This window comes from Ipomoea triloba, chromosome 4 (genome assembly GCF_003576645.1).
Source record: "Ipomoea triloba cultivar NCNSP0323 chromosome 4, ASM357664v1".
NCBI lineage: Eukaryota > Viridiplantae > Streptophyta > Magnoliopsida > Solanales > Convolvulaceae > Ipomoea > Ipomoea triloba.
In genome coordinates this window covers 3,178,703-3,191,076 of record NC_044919.1, presented here as the reverse complement: position 1 = coordinate 3,191,076, position 12,374 = coordinate 3,178,703, and the positions used below count along the sequence as shown (strand labels likewise).

The 12,374-nt window shown below is 34.8% G+C and overlaps 2 protein-coding genes across 4 annotated transcripts; both read right to left on the bottom strand.

Annotated features, from left to right (window-relative positions):
* Positions 1-4,820: 4,820 nt before the first annotated feature.
* On the bottom strand, positions 4,821-7,897 carry LOC116015183. Of its 2 annotated transcripts, XM_031255209.1 has the most exons (3): positions 7,739-7,897; positions 5,279-6,039; positions 4,821-5,119 (listed from the first exon to the last, which is right to left on the bottom strand). In XM_031255209.1, exon 2 carries the CDS (start codon positions 6,026-6,028, stop codon positions 5,291-5,293), a length of 738 nt encoding a protein of 245 aa, XP_031111069.1. In that variant the 5' UTR covers positions 6,029-6,039; positions 7,739-7,897; the 3' UTR covers positions 4,821-5,119; positions 5,279-5,290. The 2 variants fall into 2 exon arrangements, with proteins under 2 accessions (XP_031111069.1, XP_031111068.1); XM_031255208.1 differs by having other exon boundaries at positions 4,843-6,039.
* A 715-nt stretch (positions 7,898-8,612) lies between these two features.
* Positions 8,613-12,159, bottom strand: LOC116016952 (pentatricopeptide repeat-containing protein At3g53170-like). Of its 2 annotated transcripts, XM_031257429.1 has the most exons (6): positions 11,819-12,159; positions 10,275-11,004; positions 10,081-10,190; positions 9,783-10,038; positions 9,370-9,491; positions 8,613-9,195 (listed from the first exon to the last, which is right to left on the bottom strand). In XM_031257429.1, exons 1-5 carry the CDS (start codon positions 12,152-12,154, stop codon positions 9,454-9,456), a joined length of 1,470 nt encoding a protein of 489 aa, XP_031113289.1. In that variant the 5' UTR covers positions 12,155-12,159; the 3' UTR covers positions 8,613-9,195; positions 9,370-9,453. The 2 variants fall into 2 exon arrangements, with proteins under 2 accessions (XP_031113289.1, XP_031113290.1); XM_031257430.1 differs by lacking the exons at positions 8,613-9,195; positions 9,370-9,491 and having other exon boundaries at positions 9,798-9,938; positions 10,064-10,190.
* Between the last annotated feature and the right edge of the window lie 215 nt (positions 12,160-12,374).

Here is a 12,374-nt window from a genome sequence, read left to right as displayed (position 1 = left end):
AATGCTACTTGAAATATGGAAGCCAATTCCAATCAGAAAATGTCGATAAGAACTTTGTGTGTTGTGATAATTATACTTACTGTCTAAATAGAAACACGTCTAGCTTGCATGTTTGCATTCTGGGCCAAGCGGGGCCACGGTGGTGTGTGAGGTTTTCCTCTTTAATAGTCCATTCACATTCTTCAAACCACAAATACTATGCAATAGTATTTAAAGAAAGAAAAGTGCTACCCTTAAACATTATATTCAATGTATGATAAAGGCAGAATAACACCCCTGGGGTCTGGGCATCCCCATCAATAGTTTATTCTTGATTTTTATGCTTTGTTGGAGAGATGAGAGATGATGATTTGGAGGAGAGACGGGTGAGGAGAGAAAAAAAAAAATCACATTCGTAGTACAATGAGTTTTTGTCAGGCTCAAGCAGTCAAGCGGAGAGAGAAAAAAAAACAACACAAAAAAACAACAGTCATTTCCGCACATGTGACACTAAATGTCCTTTTTTCTCTTCTCGACAACATTATTTTTTTTTCCTTTTTTTTTCTTCCATTTTCTCTTTCTCAGGTGGCTTGAAAAAACCTGAATAAAACCATGACTATTGGCGCTCTTACATAAACATTACCCGCACTTTTCTCTTTCATAGTTATTAAGTAGTAAATAATGCCAAGGACCTTGTAGTCCAGTGGCATCAAACCCTTCCCTTTATAGTTGACTGGCTCGATAATCAAAGGACCACAACTCCACAAGGGTTGTTACTAGCTTAGGTTGGTCATAGTTAATCGACTCAAATCAAGAACACCAATAAAAAGTTCTAATATGGTGTTGAAACAATATAACACATATTTTTTTTTAAAGATAACGAATTCCTCTCCCGAATAAGATATGTTACTCATATAATTTTACATGGCTTCACTTTCACACTTGATTTTTTCAGCCCAACCTAGTCTAAAATTTCAACTCAATAATGATAGTTAATCAATTGGTTTCTTGCCCCATTCTTTGATGTTGTGTTCATCATCTTCTTTAATTGATTAGAGTGCGCGTCGGTTCCAATAGAAGAAAGAGAGTTGCAAGTCATTGGTCACAATGTGGAATTGGAATTATGGAATTGCTTGAAGCAATATTCAACCTTTTTTCCCCTAATTTAATTAGGGTTTAGAATGATCAACACCAAAGCCACCAATTGTGTGGACTCTAAATTTCAAAAAAGAATCATTAGTTGTGGTCTTAGGTTGGGAAAAACATCAAGAAATAGATAAAGAGCAATTGGATCAATGTAGCAATTTTGGTACAATACATGAATCTAATGGAGTTCTAGAAATGAGGGATCGGAACAAAGAATAAGGTATATAATGAAGACTTGGGACTAGAGGTGTTTAATGGGTAGATGGAATGACCAAGTTTGATTTTTTTAGCTTTTTAATTTTTATTTGTAATTAAGCTTAGAAGGTTCAACATAGATATGATTTGTCTCGGTGTGTGATATGAATTAAATACTGTTCGAATAATATGTGGCTAGAAGGAAAAAAATTTGTTTATAATCATATTGAGGAAAATGACATTCTTCATTCTTAACTCATAGGAAAATAACACTTTTGGAATGGTCAAGTTTGTTAGCTTTTCAATTTTTATTTGCAATTTAGCTTAACCAAAGATCAATGAGTGCTTTGTCACCCTTTGAGGTCTTATTTGTCACGTGAATAATATTGCCTTGGTGTGTGGTCCTAGCTGAACGGTTGATGAAACTTATGGTCCAACAAAAAAAATTATTATTATTATTAAGAAAAACAACATTTTTTGTTTTTAAGTTATAGAGAAATAACACTTTTTGTCCCTCAATTATATTGTCGACACTTTTCACCCCTCAATTGTTTGTCTTAAATTACCGAAATTCTTAAATTTCTTTTTAATTAAAATTAAAAAGTCATTATCCACATGATTGAGTATCCTAAGAAATGATGGATCCACTAAATAAAGTAGGGAATACGTATAGCAACATTCTTTTCAAACTTTGAGGGGATAAAGAAGAAGTGTTGTTTCCACTTGTGCATGCAACTGACATGTGGAAAAACAAAGCCTTCCAAAAAGTTGATAGTTCAACATCCATTAATTACTTCATTACATTGCTTGAAATTTGGTACAATTTTGAACCCAATTCAATTCAAGCATGTAATTAATGGGTTTTCAGCTAGTCATAGGGGGTAGTGTAATTAATTACTTATTATATGGTTTCATTTTTCAACATATTTTTGGCCTGTCCAATGAAAATCTTGCTTTTTCATAGTAATACAACTTATTTTCTAGTCCATGGAATGATTGCTTGATTAAGGTATGGTCCCATCAAAGAGACTTCCATTCTTTTGCTTCATATGCAAAAGTGTCCCAGGACTTCTAGATACAATGTTTGGAAGCTCAAGTTGTTATCTAGTTGGTGAATATCCTTAACTTATTAGGTAACATATTTGTGCATTATGAATGTCAGTTTTGTGAAGTAATTTTGATTTTGTTATTTGTAATAAATAGTTTATTCTCCATATATTCTTTAAGAGAGTATTTGTAATAATTAACGTTATGTATAGCTGATAGCCTAATTGAATGTATCCATTGGTCTTTTGCTTAATACTGATGTACCGCTTGGATCCAACAAAAGGAATACTATACCTAAATGGCAAGCATCAACCTAAGTATTATGCTGATGAATTTCTAATTATATTGCATGCATGCATGATAAATAATGGATTACTCAAAGCAGTTAGTGATAAATTATGGAGACGTAAGCAAGTTCATGGGGTTCAGAATATAGTCCGGTGAAGTCAATGAAATTTTGATAGGTTAAGAAAAGAATTATTCAATTATAGAGTTTATTACTATATAATTTTAGATTGAATGTACGTAACTGACATATTGATTTTAATTAGATTGAAAAGTTTTAAAAGTTTGATCTTCGACCACTCATTATATTACTTTTTTTGAATACTTAGTTTCTGTGATGAGAAATTAAATTATATATATTTGAATGGAAGGTAAGGGGTAGTTAAAAGTTTGTGTGGCCTCTCAACGAGTAACAATGTTTGGGAATTGACTAAGTAAGATGGTAATGATGTTGCCTTCTAAGTAGCGTTTGTCCACTATGTTGGGGGAGGTTTCATTTCATGCATTGTATGTTCAATTCAATAGTGGAATTGCACTATCTACTACTAAACTTTTATTTTTCTTTTCATCATTGTTCTCAATTCAAACTTTGATTTGATCCTCTTCACATTTGTGTATTTGCACCCTCTTCTCCGTGTTTCAAACTTCATTATATTGTCATTCACATTCCACATTGAATTAATAAAATACTAAAGATCTTGATGCATCTAGCTAGTAATACATACTTTTGCTAGACATTACTCACAATCATGTAAGAGCAAAATAAAAGGAGAAAAAAAAGGTTTACCTTAGAACCAATGCCTAATTCTTTCATCAGGGAAAATAATAATAATAAGTGTAGTATGCTCATTGGAATATTGATCCATATCGTCGTAAATACAATTGATTTGATCCATAAGTTATTGGTGTTGTAGTTGCTTTTAGTCCTTGAGTTTATGCCAAGGTGATGTTTTAATACAATTGTTAACTAAAATTGTACAATCACCCTATTGGGTAGAAGGAGAAAAAAAAATGACAGTCCTTTAATACCAAATACCAATGCCTAATTGTTACGTGCAGTGAGATCTATTTGACTATGTGAATTAGGCATTGAATTGATCGAATCAAAATAAAATTAGGGTGTCTTTGGAGAGCAGGAAAATGACTTCTGGAAAATGTTTTCTGAAAAATGAGTCATTTTCCGGAAAATGGTTTCATTTCCAGTATTTGGTTGCATTCTGGAAAACTGGAAAACTGTCTTTATGTGTTTGGTTCATTTTCCGGAAAATGGATAGAAATGTATAATTATATATTTTTATTATTTTATTTATAATAGTAAAATATTTATAATAATATTAAAAATAATATTAATAATTTATAATAATAATAATAAATTTTTAAAAAAAAACAAAAACAAAAAAAAAAAACAAACAAACAAACCCCCGTTCCGGCGAAATCCAGATCTGGTTTCCGCCGGAGCTCTGGTTCCTCGCCGGGAACCAGACTCTGGTTCCCGGCGAGGTGTGCTCTGGTTCCCGACGAGAAACCAAAGCTCCTGCGGAAACCATACCATGGTTTCCGCTGGAAACGTTGTTGTTTGTGTGTTGTGTAATCGGCGGAAAATGACTTCCGCCCAAATTTGGCGGAAGTCATTTTCCGCCATATGGGGTTGATTTTCCCCAGTCAATGGAAATCATTGACTGGGTTTTCCATGGGTTGCCAAACACTCAAAGCCCGGAAAATGAAAATGATTTCCAGAAATCATTTTCCGGACTTTCAAACATACCCTTAATTCAAACATAAAAGTCAGATTTATTACGAGTTTAATAATTTAATTTGATTGAATTACTTAAATGAAATGCTATCGTTCTCTATAATTACATACCATTAATAATTCTTAATCATTCCTACTAGTAATAATTCAGTGCTGTTTTCCCAATTTTTACCTTTTTTTTTTTTCTAAATCAAGGATATTTTCTAAATCAGACACATGAAAAACCTCACTCCCTTACAATAGCCCACAAATCTCGAAAAAAAATAAAATCAAGACACAACTATGAAGATATTGGCAAAAGTTGAATTCGTGACCAAATAATAATTTTTTTTGAGGTGTTTTTTCATTTTCTTTTTAAATAAAGAAAAAATGTTTTTTAAAGTAATATTTATTAAAAGAATTCATTCATAAGTAATTTTTACTAAAAAACATGCTAATTAAATAATTATACATGACACATGAGCCAAAATCTCATTCTATGAAAAGTTATTTGTCTTTTCTCCTTAATCCTGTAATAGAATTAGCAGCAACTGCAACCAACCCGACAGGATTCTGATTATACAAAGAGTTCTGTCACCACATTATCATTAAGCATTGATGTGGAGAGCCCCTTATAACATCTGGAGGTTCATCTGGTGCAATCAGTATATGGAACCTTGAGAAAAGAAGGTTGCAATCTGTGCAGATAAAGACTTTCCCAGTCGACCCTGACTTCTTTTGTTGCACAATTATCAAAATAAAATTAGTGAAAAGCTACAAAAGATGCAATTTTGTTGTCTTGATGATTAACAGAAAGTAATGCTGTTTCCCAGTGCTTATGTCTTTAATGAACTGAACGATGGATTATTGCAGAAAACAGCATAAACACCTAACCTTGAAGCTTGTTTATCGGAGCTTCTCCTTTCCAGAGCTCCTCCTTGCTGCCTCCTGAACCTTCTCAATATATCCTTCGATTGGAGGTGTCAAGGTTGCCATAAACCGGTTTACTGGGAATGGGGATAAATCAGGAACCAAAGCTGCAGCTTTTAGATTATCCGGCAGTGCCTCGATAGCCTCTTTCTTCAACCTCAACAGCGAGGACTCTGCAGCCTGCCTCGCCCTATGCTTCCTCATCAACACCTTACTGTACTCTTTGGCTAGCCTTCGCCCATCCTCTACCGTCATCTCGTACTTTGGTATCTTATCCGCATCAACTAACCCCAAAGAAATCAGGTCCAAACCTGGAGTCCCAATCATCCAAGGAGAGTCGAACTCCTTCCCCATTTTCTTCAATTTCTTTTTCTCATCTTCGCGGGCTTTGGAAGTTAGGCCCATCTTCTCTCTCTCTGCTTCACGTTCCATCTCTTTTGGCTTCAAGAACCGGCGAGGTGATGTTGAGGTCAAGCATTCTTCAAGCATTTCATCGAACTCACTTCTTCTTTTTGGAGCCTCTTTCTGTATAGTTTCTGAGCCCTTTTTGGTAGAAATTTTGGATCTCTTCAAGGTCTGACCTGTCTTCAATTTTCCCTTGCCCTTTGCTGTCCCACTCACTAAGCATCGTTGTATAAATTGGTGGCTTAAAGTTTCGAGAGATGTAGGTATCGAAGGGTTCAGATGGTTGATTTGGGCTATTCTTCGAATCATGTTGTTAGACTCTGTAGGGTGCAAATAAGAAAATGATCGAAGTAAATAAACATAAGCCCACAAATAGAACATATATGCAGCAAAGCCAAAATATACTTAATTTTGCATTCAACCATGACCACCATAAAAGCAACTCTCCTTTGATCTAAACTAGAGATGGGCATCAATAGGTTTAGGTCAGACTGGTCAGTTTTCAATTAATAACCAAAGTAACCAAAAAAAAATAAAATAAATAAATTGAGATGGCCATAACAGGCTAACAGCCAAGGCATAACCGATAGAACCAAAACTGAAATGTTTCAGTTGGTATGGCAGAGTTGCTTGTCTGTGTTGTAGGCTGCAAACTCCTAAGAACATTGTAATTCAAGTATTCAACGACAAATCATAAACAAACAAAGCAAAACATAAAGTCCATTGTCGATTCAAGTACAAATATTATTTAATTAAATTTCCAATGTGCAAACATTAAGACTTCAAATTGCCTAGCACAATAAATAAATAATCAAATACAAAAATGAAAATTCTACTGTCCATTCAAGTTTCCCAATTCCAAGTTTCTGCCAAGTAAATTAGCTGAAAAATTAATTCAAAGTATTAAGTTCTTCAAAAAAAAAAAACAGTAGCATTTATCACTAAACGGTATTAATTCTTTTCAAAATTAACAGATGATAGCATCAGCTAGTTTTCGAGCTTATACATCTTTCCATAATAACCTCATTAATTAATGATGCCAATTGAACATTCTTTCAATTTTATACCCTATACTAGAAACAAGACATTCCAGCATTCAAGTGTCATGTGACACATGTTCTAGTACTGATCTACATGCCAACTTCAAAAACAATGGATGCTCAGATTTACACATCTCATCTTCAAGATAACAAGGCATCCATCCATCTCTAATCTCTACTTTGATAGTTCATTGACCCTCCAAAATCCAATATATTTTATTGAAGAGATCAAATTTTAGTATCAAAACCACAATAAGTAAACTCTATTATTAATTTAATAGAAGTGAGGACTTTGTGATGATAGTGATGACATCTACAAATTTAGTAATGTTTTTGGTGAATAAACATGAAGGAAAGGGAAGTGTCATATTTAAATCAATAGAAAGAGAATTAAAAAAATTAATGGATTAGCAATCTAGTATCCTGTAATTTAGAAACAAAGAAAATACCTTCAATCCTAACAGAAAGAGAACCAAGATTTTCACACATTGTATCACCTTCTAGGCGTCTCCTACTGCTTTACATTATTCCTTCACAGCAATGGTATATAATAAAATAAACATGAAACTCCATTTCAGAAATAACTATTGATCACCCTCAAATCCTCCATGGACCACTAATAAATCGTATATCAAAACGACTTCTGGCATCACGGGAAGGATAGAAACCACTTTCGTAGGCGAACAATTTTTCTGGATAGGTCGAACTAGTACTGGTAGATCGTTTAATTTTCAAAGGGAAACAACAACAGAGACGGCCTAAGCAGCATTCACAAATCTCAAAACTAACTATAATATTTTGTCGTGTTTTATATGCTAAAGGGCTAGAACTCTGTATAAGTGTATAATCAACGACCACAGATTCCTAAAGAGACTGAGAGAGGGCATACATGTTAGAAAACTGCAGTAAAAATAGTTAATTAAACATTTAAACCTCCATATTTCTCCTTTCAACGCAGTAGTAGAAGGCTATGACATACCGGAGACGGCGGAGATCCCGGAGGTTATCACCGATTCACCACCCTGCCTGCCTGATTCTCTAGCTCGCCGCAGTGAGAGTGAGAGAGTTAGCCTGCGACTCTGTGAGAGTGAGAGGGATGGCGTGACTTCACTCGCGAGGGTTTAGGCAGTGAGAAATTGAAAATGAGAGGGCGAGTTCTGACTTCTGAGGGTTTGGGCTTTGCCACTTTAGTCTTTGGACTACGTATTGTCTTCCTTTTTGGGCTCCATTTTTTTTTATCAGTTTAATTAAACCAATTTTTTAAAAAATAAGGCAAATTATATTGTGCACCACGGTGCACATAGCAATGTGCACCACGTACCTAAACGACGTCGTTTTGAGCATTGTAAACTAACCGTTCGTTTTTTTGGAAATCACGTTTCCCGTTTCGGCCGGTCTCTATATTTATGTTAATATTCTGGACAAACATTCTGTGTATTCTAGGCAAACATTCTGTGTATTATAGATAATGATTATGTGTATTATAGATAATGAATTCTCTGAGTCATTCGCGCCCGTGTCCACTAACACCAAAACGACGTCGTTTTACGTACGTGGTGCATATTGCTATGTGCACTGTGGTGCAGGGTATAACGATTGAAAAAATAATAAATAAGTCATTAAATCAAATAGGAAAAATTGTATTTTATGACACTCATAGGTATATCAATTATTAATGTCACCCTTGAATTATTAGTGAAGTAAATGTTATCCCTTAATTTTCAAAATGTGATATATATTGACTCTTTTTTAATAGGAAGAAGGAGAAACATTGTTAACAAACGAAGAAAGAAAAATGGAAGAAAAAACATGATCTTCGAATAGGGAAAACGATGAGTAACTACATTTACACCACAAAACGAAGAAGAAACATTGTTATCCTCGAATAGGGAAAAGATTGTTGCTATATTTTCTTCAAAATACAGTAGCATTGAGCACTAAAAGGTCTTAATTTTTTTCAAAACTATCACATGATGGCATCAGCTAGTTTTCAAGCTTATACATCTTTCCATAATAACCTCACCAGTTAATAATGTCATTTGAACATTCTTTGAATGTTATAACCTATACAAGAAACAAGACATTTAGGCAAAAGATATCTAATGGGGAAGCAGGACTCTTGGTTTGTGCCTCCCATCAGTCTTTGAATCAATCCCAAGTGGACTAATTGTCCAATCTCCCAGTTTCATTCCAGTATGTATGACCAAGCAGAGTCCAGTAAGTAGCTATGAGGTGTAGAGGTCTTCTATATACTACACACGGGGCAGACGATTGAGGATCCCAGATGCTGATAGCCTCCAAGATGTCGATTGTATGTGTTCATCATCATTGCCGGATTCACTCAGATTCATCAAAAAAGGGGGCCGTATAAGTTCAATTATATATATTGGGTTCTGTACTTTCGTCCAGCTGCTTAATAAGACACCCACAAGAAGCCTGCAGAAAGATAGGCAAGGACAACATTCATACTTGCAAGTACATTAGTTGGAGATTACAAATCAATTAGTCAGAAATTACACGCTAATATACGAACGTGCATAAAACCTTTCAGGATGTAATATTTAGATCAAACAAGGTGATTAGAAATAGAAAGCAAGCTGCAATACTTACAAGCTGGCAATCGTCACTTCACATGTAAAGAACTTCAAACTTTCCAGTACAAAACGTCGAAGAAGGTCCTCTCTCACACACCAACTAATCAAGGGGTGTGGGTGATCCAATTAACTTTGTTTCTAGAGTTTAAAAAATCACAAAAATTGATATCAGATATCAAGTAGTCACAAAAACAAAGTAAAAGTCAATCTGAATTTCATTAAATGTCTGAAAACTGGTTTATACAATATAGAAAATCGTTAGACATTACTAAATACAGCTACTATTTATTTACTTCACCCTCTTGCACAGCTAGATAGAAGAATAGTCCAAATTAGACAATTGGTACAACATCTTGTATTTAATGCGAGGAGAAAATGCACACAAACAATTATAGTTGTCTGCAAACTGTAAGGCATTCATATGAGTACCTGGAAAGTCATTACCACTGATCATTCTACTCTGTAGATCTTCAGCGGCTTCAATCATCCCCTGCGCACTGTATGCCTTTATCATAGTAGCATAGGTGATATTATCTGGTCTACATTGTTGGTCCTTCATTTCCAAGAACAACTTGACCATCCTCTCTATATCACCAGCTTGCCCGTAAGCATTAATGGCACAATTAAAAAATGTAGTATCTAAAACCACATCTGAGTTTTCTACTTGCCTCAAAATCGAATCAACCTTTTCTAGAATTTTTTCTACTTGCCTCAAAATCGAATCAACCTTTTCTAGAATTCCAGCTCTACTATAAGCACTAATCAGAGAGCAATAAGTGATTGAATTAGGCTTCATTCCTTGATGTTTCATTTTCAAGAAAAACTCTTCCATCTCATCTCCTTGATGTTTCATTTTCAAGAAAAACTCTTCCATCTCATCAATATTTCCTTTCATTTTCAAGAAAAACTCTTCCATCTCATCAATATTTCCAGCTTTTCCAAAGGTCTCAATGATTGTATTATAGGTAACCGTTGTTGGGGAATAGAACCGTTTCCCCATGTAATCAAGTACAGAACCCATTTTTGCATACATTTTTGCTTTTCCATATGACTTGATGAGTATATTAAATGTCATGACATCTGGCTTTATTCCCATAAGCTGAAACTCATCAAACCACTTCTCCATTTTCTCAATGTTTCCACATTTACCATAGGCTCCAATAACTGAATTCAAAGTGAAAACATCGGGAAGGCTCATGCCACTCTCAATCATCTCCAGCAAGGAGTTTTCCATTTGTTCAAAAAGATTAGCTTTTCCATATCCATCAATTATAGTATTGTAAGTCACGGTACTGCATTCAACTCCCAAATACGACATCTCAGCTAAAATGTGCTCAATCATATCATAACGTTGGAATTTCATGCAGCATTTGATAAGTATTGAGTAAGTATACACATCAGGTTTGCAATCAGAGATCGACTTCATATCATGAATCGTATGCCATGCCTCATCAAGTAGGCCACTAAGACCGTATGCACTTGCAAGCGCAGTGTAAACATCCAGCGTTAGTTGAAGCCCATCCGATCGCATGAGATCAAAAAGTAAGCTAGCTTGGTTTGGCTGCCTGCACTTGCCAATCATTACCAAAAGCCTTGCATATGTCCGGGATCTTGGCTCATACCAGTGTTGCTTACGAAGAAGCCTGAAAATCTACAACTAGCAGGTTCAATTTCTTTTAATACTCATATAAGTGAATGTAAATCTAGTAGACTGTAGACAAGTAAACTTTGATGAAACCAATGAAATATGTTCTGTCAAGTATATGGTTATAAATTCCTGTTTACTTGACAAATAAATCTTATACAACACTACAGACAGATTATGTTTAATATCATTCAATCCTATACCGGCTGTACTATGTTCATAATATTTATTCTATATGATAATAAATCTAAACCTTAACGTACATAAACACCAACTGCAGCTATTATATATATTTCCATTCACCTTGTAATAAGTTCATAATATTAATGAAAACAAAATAACTCATCCCATACTATGTTCGTAATATCTATTCTATATGACTATAAATCTAAACATTAACGTACATAAACACTAAACTGCATATACATTATATATATTTCCATTCACCTTATAATAAGTTCATAATGTTCATGAGAACAAAATCTTAATGTACATAAACATTACATTGCATCACCATGATGGTTATAGGCTATGGTTGGCAAATCTAGCTAAAGAGATAGCTGAAAGCTGAAAAGTTACAAGCTAGAAAAGATAGCTGAAAACTGAAAAGTTACAAGCTAGAAGCTGAAAATTGAAGAGCTAAGCTAATTATGCTTAAAATTTAACATTTTAAAATGAAATTATTAGCATAGTCATGATATAGCTCCTATAATGAAGTAGCAATATTATTGCGAATTACCATGGCAAAAAAAAGGGCATAAAACCATTAAGTTGAATCGAAAATTCATTAGAAAAGGTAAAATAGTAAAAGTTGAGTAACCTTAAGAGCAGACTCCCAACGGTTTCCCTTGATAGCATCATCGAGAGCCTCCAAGACAGCCTTGGGCCAGAGGTTGTTGTACTTGCTAGAGTTTGCTTTCCTCTCAATAGCTTCGATGGCCGCCTCGGTTCGGAGAATCCGAGAGAGTTCCTTCTTCGAGCGTTTTTGCAGGTCTAGTGAAGAAGCGTTCTCCGGAATTGACTTCGCTGCACAGACTCTATAGAATTGTATGCTTTTCTGAGTTTTCAGCTCTCTGGAGAATTTATTCGAATAGATGACGGGTGAAGTGAGGAAGTGGGATGATGAGGAGTATAGATGATGGATGTGGAGCTCCATTGTTGTGAGAGTTGGAAGCAGAGTGATTTGCGTCAGCCGTCGGGGGTTATCAGATATATTTGGGCCTGATAATGCTAAGCCCAATCTTGAGTGGATTTATTCAATCTGGAAGCCCAGTAGATATGATCTTTGAACTGATGGGCCCATTAAGCCCAAAATATGATTCACAGTCATTCATTTGTTAGTCAAGAGTGTTTCACTGACCGAAAAAAAATATCTT